The sequence below is a fragment of the Plectropomus leopardus genome, chromosome 7 (genome assembly GCF_008729295.1).
Source record: "Plectropomus leopardus isolate mb chromosome 7, YSFRI_Pleo_2.0, whole genome shotgun sequence".
Classification (NCBI taxonomy): Eukaryota; Metazoa; Chordata; class Actinopteri; order Perciformes; family Serranidae; genus Plectropomus; species Plectropomus leopardus.
The window spans coordinates 12,916,569-12,928,813 of NC_056469.1; the positions used below are offsets into that span (position 1 = coordinate 12,916,569).

A 12,245-nucleotide genomic window follows, 5' to 3' on the forward strand; every position below is an offset into this window, starting at 1 on the left:
GCCTTTAGCTGATACTGATAGATTGTAATTATTTTTTCATACACACACAATTTTAACAAGTCTAATTCTATTAGTTATTTTAAATCTATGTGGCTCATTTTGTTTTGATAAACATTAGCTTGCAGCTCATTCTTGAAGTATCACCTGCCCTTCTGATTCTTAATGTTCCTTCCGCATTTTGTTAAGTCAGTCGAGAGAATGACACAGATGTATTAGTAATACATGTAAGAAATAATCAGTAATGACCCCACTTGCAAAATGATCAATTGTAATTTCTTACAGTGTAAAGTAATAAGCAGTAAAGAATATTTCCGCACTAAACTCCACTTAATATTTTTCTCCCTCCTCAGTTTCAGAGCACTTCCTGTCAGTCTATGACATTGACTGCTCACCCCAGGTTAAAAGTGAGGTAGTCCAGTGCATGGGTTCCTTCCAAGACGGCGTGGCAGAGAAGTGTGTGGATTACTTCCAGAGGTACAGCATTTTGTTAAATAAACTACATCTCTGTCTCTACGAAGGTAGTAATGAACTATACACTTTATAATAGTTCTTGTAAATCGTATGTAGCACAAGAAGATGTCCTTTAACACTAAAATCTTTCTTCATATATATATCTAAACGTAATATTTTTAGGACATTTTATGACTTTAGTAGAGAGCTGACAGTAGAGAGAAGACAGGAAATTAGAGGAACTAGAGAGATGGAGAATGACATGCAGCATCTGGACACAAATTTGGGACGTTCCTATTCATGGTCAGCGCCCTAACCACCACACCTAGAGTTTATGGCTTTAATTTTCTAGAATAAAGGTTCTATTAAATGTGGATTAAAGGTTGAGTTTTGAAACATTGTGCAAATATTTCTACTGCTATTATATATGATATGAAATCAACCCACTGTAATCTAATTTAAATCTAGATACCGACGCTCCACCCATGTCACACCCAAGTCCTACCTGTCCTTCATTCAAGGCTACAAGACCATCTATAAGGAGAAGAGGTCTGAAGTCCAGAACTTGGCCAACAGGTAAACAGCCTCATGGGATTTAGCTAGATATTTGTTATACCTGTAGTGACAATTTTAACATACTATATCACTTTTTACACTTTGTAGACTTTAAGATGGTTTTTCATTTACTTTAGAATCAGTACCTCACCTGCTGTATATTTTCTACTTCTCCTGAAGTTAATGAGGATTGGTTTTTATAGGGTGATGTTTACAAAAATTTTAATATATTAGTAAAGTTGTTGAATCTTAAATCTCTAGTCTTTCTTTAAGTCACCATGAATGGCCAGTCATAAGTGAGGCATTAATGAGAGGCATGTTCAGTGCACATCCTGAAAAATAAAAGCTATTTTCACAGGTAGATTTTTAAAGAACAGTGTCCCAGAATGAACCCATTCTTAGTCAATAGTTATCAAGTCTCTAAAGGCACAGACAGTGATGGATGATCATCTATATCCTAATAAAGTAAGCTGTCATCAAAAGGGCCAGTCTAGAACCATCAATTATGAGTCATTTTAGAGTACTTCATTAAAATACATCACAGATCTCATTTCTGTGCAACTTTTTCATGATCTTGAGCTCTTGTCTGCTCACCAGCTGTCCCCGAGCCTTCAAAGATTGATTGGCAGCTGCTGAAGGGATGTCATGACATTGAGAATTTTGGTCAGTTGCATGCTACAAGCTGGCCACGGAAGAAAACAGTTTTCCTGTGAAAGAATTTACAAGTATGTCCACCATCTGCTGCCCAGTGGACCAAAAATTGTCAGAATAACATGTAGTTCATTTTGAAAGTTTGTGGATATTTACAACAAACACCTCTAGATGTGCAGATGCCTCTCAGATAGTCTAGCACATACTAGCTGGGTCCAAGACATATGCTGGAAGTGCATGTGGTTTACCCAACAATGTTTAATATTTCTTGTGTTTAGGATGAACACTGGTCTCCAGAAACTGAAGGAGGCATCAGAGTCTGTAGCAGCTCTCAGCAAGGAGCTGGAGGTGAAAGAAAAGGAGCTACAGGTTGCCAATGACAAGGCTGATATGGTAGGTTTCAGCCAGGAGAGTTTTTTTTTGTTTGTGTGTGTCTTTAGGCTTAGAAAGTGTCTCTCAACATATATACTTAAAGCAGTTGGCTTTTTTAGTTGGCTTAATAATTTATCAGTATTTTAAATAAATCAAGTTGATGCTTTGGATTGAAAAATCAGCACAGCTCATACTGTCTTTGTGTGTCTGAGTATGTGTATGTGTTTATATTAATATTTGCTTTCTGTAGGTGTAGCTTTATTTGCAGGTACATGTGGGTATGCATGACCAGCAGTGATGTTAATGGTGTGCCTGCTTCAGGATAAATTACTGAATAAGTAAATGACTGCATTAGTCACTACTATACTACTACTATAATAATTAGAAATTGGAGAATAAAGAGGAAAAGGGTGAATTCCTTTTCATTTTGCTGGATGTTTTTTTAAATTCTGGAAGATTCATTTTTACTTACATGGTGAAGCTCCCGCAGTGTGTGAAACAAGACAACCTCTGTTTTACAATTATAATTATCATCGTTCATGTTCATGTTGACATTCCTGGCTATCCTATGTGTTTTCTTTGAGCAAGAACTGATATTAAAATTTGATACAGCAGAGCCAAAATTTTATTCCCAACAGATCGATTTTATTCTGGAAATCTTGCTCCTGATTTTTTTCTCTTAAGCCTGCCACTATTACTGACAGTGCTACTTAATTCTCGACATTTTAACTTTATTCTCTTACTGCAAAATAAAACAAAAAAATTCCCCTTCTCATTTTCCCCTCATGTCTGGCTTAATACTCTTCTGTAAATAAGTGATAACATAAATAAACATGACATAAGCAGTTTTTGTTTTAATAATATTAAAGAGGTAATAAAAGTTGCAGTCAATTCATGGCCATGTTTATTTCTTGTGCATAAATCCAGGTGTTGAAGGAAGTGACAGTAAAAGCCCAGGCAGCAGAGCGAGTGAAGGTGGAGGTGCAGAAAGTGAAGGACAAGGCCCAGGCCATTGTGGACAGCATCTCAGCTGACAAAGCCATCGCTGAGGAGAAACTAGAAGCTGCCCGGCCAGCTCTTCAGGAAGCAGAGGCTGCACTGCAGGTATGTGACTGCAACATTCAGGAGACACTTTGGAACAATGTATTTAACATTCCCATCTCCCTCCTGTGAACAGATTTGTCATTTCCAAATGTGTTCGTTTTGTAAGAAAAAAAACACAAGGAATAATGGGTAGCCCTCACAAATTATTTATAACAATTAACATCTTCTCATCTCGGATGCTGTAATTGAACAGATGTTCTTTATCTTACTTCAACTGGTCTAGTATGCTTTTATTAACAAGACTGCTGTTACCTCATTTCTGCATCATTAGTTCCAGTTACTTGTTAATAATAATAAACAACTTTATTTTTATAGCACCTTTCATCCAAGAAATGCAGCACAAAATGCTTTACAATAATAAAGGCCAGAAAGGCAATTCAGCATAAAAGACATTTAAAAAGCAATTTAAAACAAAAGTTAACTGCTTAAAATCATAACATTATTCGATAATATCCTAAATCATCAAATCAATTAAGATAAAACTTTGTTGGATTCAAAATATACTACTGTTTGTCTACAAAGCACTGCATACTTTGGCTGCATGATCTCCCATCCCAGTATTGCACAACTTAACACATGGCTGCCAACTGGCAAAAAAGTTACCAAGGTTTGTTAGTAGCTGCACCAAAATTATGGTGTTATCTCCATCTTTAAAATTGATTATCTCAGTCCATTGGTATATACTCTTTGAGTCTCTGCCTTTTAGCTTTGTTTGATTATTTCCCTTAACTGGATGCAAACTGGTGGGGGTAAGACATTTTGTTTTATGCATCTTTTCTTGATTTTCTGCTTCATATGTGTTATTCCCTGTCAGTAATATACTATTATCAGTGGCTATCACTTTCATGTAAAGCACCTTGGATTAGCTGTGATTAAAGTGTTTGATGGCAATGCATTATGTGTTCTCCACAAAATACATACAATAATACGTAAGGACTCCTTTATGCTAATGTGATTATTATTAACTATAACTGGATAACTGTGCGTAATACTGTGGAATGCCTTTGCGTGTTATGAAAATAGTACTTGCATTGTCATATTTTCATGTTTCTCTTTGGCTTACAATTTCATTCAAGCTTTCTGTATCATGTAGTGCCACTCGTCGTGGTGTTCTCTGCTGCCACCGCATCCTCCAAACATAGGGCTTCCCTAAAACATAGCCTGAGGCTCAGAAATTGTCAGTAAACTGCGTGTTGGAGCAGTTTATTGTGCCCTTCTGTGTGGCTTAATGTCTCCCCCACCAATGGTTTTCTTGCTCTCACTTCATGTTGCTTTAGGGTGCCACTTAGAGCAGCTCTGTGACTTGCTGTGTGTAGCTGCATGCAGGTTCTGCCTACAGCCTTCTCACCCTGTGCGTGTGTGTGTGTGTGTGTGTGTGTGTGTGTGTGTGTGTGTGTGTGTGTGTGTGTGTGTAACAGCGGGTGTGTCTAAAGTTAGCATGGTGCTCTGGGGCTGGAGCTGCGTTTTAATTAAAGCTGTCCTCCTGGGTAGATGGTTGCGTACAGATATCTTGCTGCTGCAGAAAGAAACCTTATATTTCCAAACAGGCAAACCATGGGCAATATCTCTGGATTGATGAGCTTGCATTGGTGCAGTGGAGGGCTTTAAATAGAGCTGATGGTGCATACGACTACAGTGTTGTTTAGACAGAGATACTCATTCATGAGGCTTCTTCACTTCTACTGGTTACATTTTGAGAGACTGAGACATCAGTAGATGATACACCACGGTGTAACATGATAATTATTATGGTCATTTTCAGTTTGACATACCTGGATGGTTGATATGAAGCTACACAGTACACAAACTGTGTACTGTAAACATAACTCAGTTATGTTTGCAAGTGCATTTTGGAAATGCTGTGAAGTCACGCTAACAACAACAATCACTTCCAGGTGGACAACTGACTATTGATTTTGAATAATCGTTAAACTTGTTTACTACTGTAACTGTAGCATTTAAAGATACATAGATAAACACAGTGGTCAGACCTAACTGATGTTTCTGTTGTGCTTATTTTTGGTACTTTGTTGTTTTGCAAGTAACTTTAATAAACTAAATCTACCGAAAAAAAACAATGTACTGCTGGGGATGTTGGTCGTAGCAAAATGTACTTTAGCCAGCTAAAAAATCTGTGTAAATGTACCCTATATTTGTAATGTTTTCTCCAATGTACCTTACGCACTTACCAATCCAGCAAGCACTAGACTAGCAACCGCCGTGTTCCGGGAAGTAAAATTACTTTGTAAATGTAAATGTGTTGGTATATACAGTAGCTAATTCAGATGATCAATAACACACAATTCTGAAAGAAAGCTTGGCTCAATAATGAAGAGTCACATTTGGCAGTCTAGGGGGTCTATGTGTAGCAATGTCATCATGCTAACATTTTTAGAAGGGCTTTGGAAAATAGCATTTTGACCCTAAAACAACTGTACTTTGACAAAAATTTTAATGCTCAGATACGCTAAATTGAAATCATGAATTTGAGGTGACCCTTATCAAGACATTTAAATAAAAAACAGTGGAGAGGAGAGGAGTAAATGGAAGTGCAAGTAGAGTAAAAAGTGTCTGCTGGCTCACTCTCTGGTGGGAGATTCACATAAACTCAGGGTGATAAAGCGGAGTAGGGAGGAGACAGCAGAAATGAGGAGCGAAAGAGCAAAAGGAGAAGAGATGAGAGGAGCGGTCAGGGGTCCTGATGAAGGAGCCAAACAACTCTCACTGGAACATTTTCTTTACTCTCCTGCTGCCTCTCTCATTTTAATCAGTCCCTTGAAGTGATTATCTGTCCCTCTCTGCAGAACTGTTTGATTTTATACTTACAGTCTTCATGCTTTCTTTATTTCCCTCTATATTTCATTGTCAGTGCCTTTAGTTGGATTTTCTCTGTACACCTCTTGTGTTTTATATTCTCATGCTGCAGCGTTGTGTACAATTCCCTCAATACGTCCTGTCATAGAAAGGCAAAATGAAAAATAAATTACTTTACCCTTTGCTTCCATCTCAGTTAATTATCTTGTGTTTACATCCAATATGTTTGTTGCTTTACAGTAAAATCTTCTCTCCATTTGTAGAATAGGCAAGTGTAATTGCTTTCTGCCTTCTTCCTTTATTGGTAATTGTTTTCTGACTTGCTGTCTGCGCTTAAAACATGACTAATGTTAACCCATGTCAATTCTCAACAACAAGCTATCCAACCCCATTTTACATTCAGACGAAGCTTAAAGTAATCTTTTCTCTGTATTCACTCAGACAATTAAGCCATCAGACATTGCCACTGTACGAACACTTGGCCGCCCTCCACACCTCATCATGCGGATCATGGACTGTGTGCTGCTGCTCTTCCAGAGGCGGGTCAACCCAGTGAAGATTGACCCAGAAAAGAACTGCAACACACCGTCATGGCAGGAGTCCCTAAAACTCATGACAGCAGGAAACTTTCTGGGCAGCCTGCAGGTACGCTCGCGAATATCAGATTTATACAGCTGGGTTTGAAGCAATATGTAGATGCTCATATATGCTAAACTGCATGATTTGGGAGATATCTGTGGTAACCTACAGAGTTATTTACCATAATAAACATTATAAAAGGTAAAGTCATTGTACATGCATTTCTGAAAAAGCATTTTATACACCACACAAAATGAAATTCAGGTTAGACGTGTTGCTCTGGTCGGGATTGCATTGCAGAGACTGATGTCTGCATTGAGTTTTGAAAAGTGTAACCACACTTGGGGCTGCTTTCGGCTTGCAATTGCCCAGACTCACCAGGACTTAAGCAAGCTGCAGTGGTGACATAGTCTTGTTTTCTCTCTTTCTTTCTGTTTTCTAAGTTACTCTCTGACCCAGATGTGCTTTCAGGTACTGAAAGTTTGGCACATATTTATTGAATGTGAATTGGGATCAGTGTAATTCAGTCTGTACCCAAAAAGGTCTGGGGTTTGGTACCCAACCCTACTACTTAGGTGTGTTTCAGTATGCAGACAAATCACCGCCTGCAGCTTAACTAATTAGTGAATTGTATACTTTCTATTCTAACACACACTGTGATACTATAATGTAAACTGTAAGAGAAACTTGACTAGTTTGCAATAATTCTAGTTAATGGATTGAATAAAAATTAGATGTTGCTATAGCTTTTTCTGTATAGGACAAAAAAAGTCGACCTCCATTTATTCTCAGTCTTGTAGGCAACTACTTTCCAATAATGATATTAGATGGTTTACCATTTGTTACAGTATAAAAAAAGAAGAAGAACAAGACTACAGACTGCATTTTAAGGTTACATGTATGGTCATGTACATATGAGCTGAAAAGTTCAAAATACTGGTTTGGGGGAAATTTGCAGTAATTCAACACCGAGGTAAAATGATTAAATAAGCATACTGTGAAAATGAGCACAGTCAGTCAGGCGTCATGATCTTGGATGTGACTCCTTAAAACTGAATCCATAACAGTCCACAACTTACTTTGTTGTCGATCTCGCTCCTCTCTCATTGTTATATTTTTCTGTCTACCCATCTCTTTTGCTGTCTTTTCTGTTATTTCTGTGTCATTTCTCGCGTCACCCAGCTACACCAGGTCTTTCATCTTAGCTTGTACAACTGTATTTGTTATTTTATATTTTTGTTTCCTTACTTTTTTCTGCCAGTTTTTCTTTTTCACCTACTCTTGCACAATCTTTCTTCTCTTCTGTGTTTGTGTTCCTTTTGGATGTATCTCTCCCTCATTTCTGCATTTGAGCTATTCTGTTTCTCTTCGGTTTTTGTTGTAGTCTCCCACAACACCTGTCTTTCCTTTTCTCCTGGTATTTCCTCCACAGCTTTTGCTACCTGCTCTACTTACTGTTTTTACAAAAATACCACAGCTCCATTCATTCTTTTCTCTTTTTTTCTTCTCTAATTTTATATAGTTTTTTATTCTTATTTTTTGTGTGTTATGTGTTGGGAGTGCTGTTCTTTTTGTACTGACTAAGAAATCTCGTTTTTTTTCTCTCTCTCTTCCCTCTGTATTGTAGCAATTCCCCAAAGACTCCATTAATGAGGAAATGGTGGAACTGCTATTGCCTTATTTTGACGTGCCGGACTACAACATTGAAACAGCCAAGAGGGTGTGTGGTAATGTGGCTGGCCTTGCATCCTGGACAAAAGCTATGGCCTCCTTCTTCTCCATCAACAAGGAGGTCTTACCCCTGAAGGTGATATATGGTGTACATTTCTAACACAGTACTGTTTGTAGTCAGTGTGTGATGCTGAAAATAATATATATGATATGCCAAATGAACTGCAGTTGAAATGAAGTCAAGCACAAACACGCCTGCCATCATTACCTCAACAAAACACATAAAACAGCAGCATGCACACGCTCTCCCTGGGCAAAGTCCATGGTCTTCCACTCTCATGAATAGAGTGGTTGCTTTTCTGCAGGAAAGCCCCAGGCTACAGAAACAGCACAAACTGTCTCTGATATGAAAAGGATTTATTTATATTCTCACATTTTGGCAGCAACAATTTGCTGATGGTATAGGCAATAGAAGTGCCTTCTCACCGGACAGGGTGAGAATTATGCTTCTATACATTGATCATGAGCGTACAAAAATAAAATTGGTAAAATCGGTGCATCTCAAGTCTAGATACTAGGGTATATTTGAATTTAATCACGTTGGTACAAACTTAAAGTGGGTCTCCCTTGGCAGACAGCATGGTCATGCAAGTTGTTATAACAGTCACAGTCACCAAGTAAAGTCCTGAGTGGGACAAAGATCAAATTGGAAACAAACAACTTTTCCTCTCTCAGCATTCCCAAGTGGTATTATAGTTGCTTCCGCTGTAGCAAAGACAACCGGATAGCTTTCTGTATTCCTCAGAGCCTAGCAAATAATCACATGCTGTCACGAATTTATTTTGTCTCACTTTTCAGAGCAAACCAAGCAAACTTGTAATGGAGAAGAGAAGCAAAATTTATTACACAAGGATGTGGGTTTTGCTGTTGGATAGCAATGGACAGCTACCAAGCTGTACAATGGTTGACGCACTTCCTTTATGCCACAAATTGAGCCATTATGTTCCAAGGTCATCGTACCCGGTGGCAGTGATAATTGCATAGTGAAAGTGAGGCTTACAGGAACTCAATCTTAACACAGACCGTGTCATAATTTGGTTAATATTTATTTCTTTTTCCAAGGAGTTATTAATCCCGCACACAACAGAAGGGAGCACAGAAGAATACTCTGTACATAGAATCCTAAATTAATTAGACAGGGCAACACACACACACACACACACACACACACACACACACACACACACACACACACCTGTTCACTAAACCCTATGATTTCATGCAAATGTCCCAAATCCTTTTTCTAATTTTTCTTTCTGCCAGTGCAGTCTGTGGGTGTCTGATGCATTGCGATCATTAAAACTTCCCTCCGCAGAATGCAAGAATGCATTCACACTTTTGGATTGTGTTCACTGAAACTTTGCCTGGTGATCACCTCTGTTTTCCTTTCTGTAACTGTGTTGTTCTTTTGTGCCTGATTTCCTTCCTCCCTTGTTACCAGGTCTCAGTTTCTGACTTTTTTTGCCCTCTGCCACATCTCATTTTCTCCTCCTTGCCTGCACCTTTATGTCTCTGCTCACCCAGGGTTTCTTTTTCAAAACCACCTTTCTCTCTCTTCTTACTCTCCTAGTTTCCCTTATCCCCTCTCTCGCTGACTTTCTCCCTCTCTCCTCTCATTTTCTCTGTCTCTCTCTTTCAAAGACATTCTGTTTTTCTCTTATTCTCTTCAACCTCCATGAAAACTCCTGCCTTTCCTCTTTGATCCTGATCTTTTGCTTCATCATGGAACACAGCTTCACAAATTAATTTTCTGGTTTCCAGTGCAATGGTGACTTTTCTTTAAGCTTGCCAGCCAGACTGCCAGCCAGATACAGTTAGAAAGACAGACTGGCAGAAAGACAGGCAGGGATAGTCCCCTCAGATGTAAATTAATATTAAATCAATGCTCCAGACTTCCTCTTTGCCAGGCCACCCAAACACACTTAGACATAGGGCAACTTTTCTTTATATCTCTGTCTCTAAACCTCTTTCAATGCTTTCTCAACAGCCCCAGCTCCAGCCAGACAATATCCTCTTTGCTTTTCCTCTCTGATTCAGATTTGCTTTCCTCCTCCCCTCTTCCTTCTCACCACCCCCACATCACTATTTATTTACCAGTTTTGCTCTATCTCACTAATTTCCTCTTGCAAATCTCTTTTTTGGCATCTCTAGTTTAACTTTTGAAGCTTTGAGCCCCTGCTCCTGTGACATGTCTTTACAATTCTAAAATATCACTGATTTTTTTTTTTTTTTTTTTTTTATTTACCTCCTACCATTTCACCTTCATGCTTAGGCATTTTATGCTGTTTGACATGAACCAGCACATGTCCCTAGCCATATTTAGATTATTTACACTCTTCTGTTTAACATATTTTTGCTCTCCAAATAGGGAAAATTTCTTTCCAATAAACCCACTCATTCCTACCACCTTTTCTCACTTATTTTTTCTGCCAAATCCTCCCCACCTTCACCTGATCTGTTCTCTTTTCTTTTGTCTTTCCTCCATCCCTCTTTCTGTTTTAGCCCTCTCCCCAGAGAACTGACAGTGGTCCCTGTAAGCATTTTATGTGAGATAAAGGCATCACATATTCCTCTGTCTCTGCCCTCATTTCTTCCTCAGGCTAACTTGGCAGTGCAGCAGAATCGTCTGGCCATAGCTAATGTGGACCTTCAGAAGGCTCAGGCTGAGCTGGATGCCAAGCAGGCAGAGCTGGATGTGGTGCAGGCGGAGTATGAGAAGGCCATGATGGAGAAACAGGTCAATAGCTTCACTTACTTCCTCAAAACACAAATCTTTATTAGTTTTCCACACACAAGTAGGAGCAGTTTGTACTGAAAAGACGTGTAAAATTGTTGGATCATGTGATATACAGCAGATGTGAGATAAATAGTGTGCTGATGATTCTACACCTGGAGCTTTATGCCAGTATCTTTTTTGGATATATGTGACAAATACTTGAAGCATGAGCCACTTTGCAACGGGTGACATTTTTGTTACTTTTTCTCTCTTTTCTTTTATCTCTCTTTAGGAACCATTTTCTTTATTCCTAACTACACACACCAATTTTATCGCCACACAGAAGAAAGTGTACATCTATTGCTAGCTCATCAAGCACCACTTACATGATTAATGTTACAGCTCAGCTGAGACATTGTTGTTGAGTTTTTCAAATGTATTTTTTTGTGCTTTGAGCACCATCAGACGAATGCCATAAAGTTACATTATATTCAAAAAAAGGAAGACATCTCTAGGAGGCGACTAGCAACTAACACCAAAACACTTTAGACTGATAAATAGCACTACAGGTAAGAAGAGAAATTTGTATTTTTGATTTTTTGTCTAAGACTAATTAATATACATCAGATAACATACAATCGGACATTTAGTGTTAGTCTCTTCCACTGAAGCCTGTAATAGGGAATGACAACATTAACTATAATGAGCAGAGTTTTAATGGCACATAACATTGCACTACTCGGAACATGTGATCACCAATTTGGATCCAGGCTTTGCTGATTAACCTGCTGTTCCATGTGATCATTTGAATTCATATAGCTGGTACAGCTGTCTTTGTGCTTTTTCTGGTAAAGTTGATGACTTCATCAATTAAATCTCAGTCCCTGTCTCACCTCACGCCTGTTCTTTTACAGCAACAGTACATTTGTTCATGTACAGTGTATTTTTCTGCATAAAGACACGCTAAAGCATTTTGTCCATGAATGAAAATATATATTGAAAAAAACATTAATATATTGAATCTATAATTGATGTCCTCACTTGTACACATTTATTGAAGTTTACGTTGTGCCACCTGATGCTATTTAAAACCAGGTTATGTTTCTTAAAAGTAGTCTCACAAAGCTTTAACTTTGTATTGATTTCTTAACATGCTTATTACCATAACTTTTTTCTGCCTTTTATTAAATGAGCCACCCTTTTTTAAGTATAGATGATTGACCTTTAAACTGAAATCACAGAGGTGGACTGTCTTTAAACACAGCCTGTGATA

The 12,245-nt window shown here is 38.3% G+C and overlaps 1 protein-coding gene across 1 annotated transcript in view; it reads left to right on the forward strand.

Annotated features, from left to right (window-relative positions):
* The window catches only part of dnah5 (dynein, axonemal, heavy chain 5), a 114,649-nt gene that overhangs the window by 68,016 nt on the left and 34,388 nt on the right, over positions 1-12,245 (forward strand). The window contains exons 61-67 of the mRNA XM_042490006.1: positions 351-474; positions 919-1,026; positions 1,935-2,049; positions 2,956-3,132; positions 6,388-6,591; positions 8,153-8,332; positions 10,856-10,993. Coding sequence (XP_042345940.1) covers positions 351-474; positions 919-1,026; positions 1,935-2,049; positions 2,956-3,132; positions 6,388-6,591; positions 8,153-8,332; positions 10,856-10,993 — 1,046 coding nt within the window. The remainder of the gene's footprint in view (positions 1-350; positions 475-918; positions 1,027-1,934; positions 2,050-2,955; positions 3,133-6,387; positions 6,592-8,152; positions 8,333-10,855; positions 10,994-12,245) is intronic.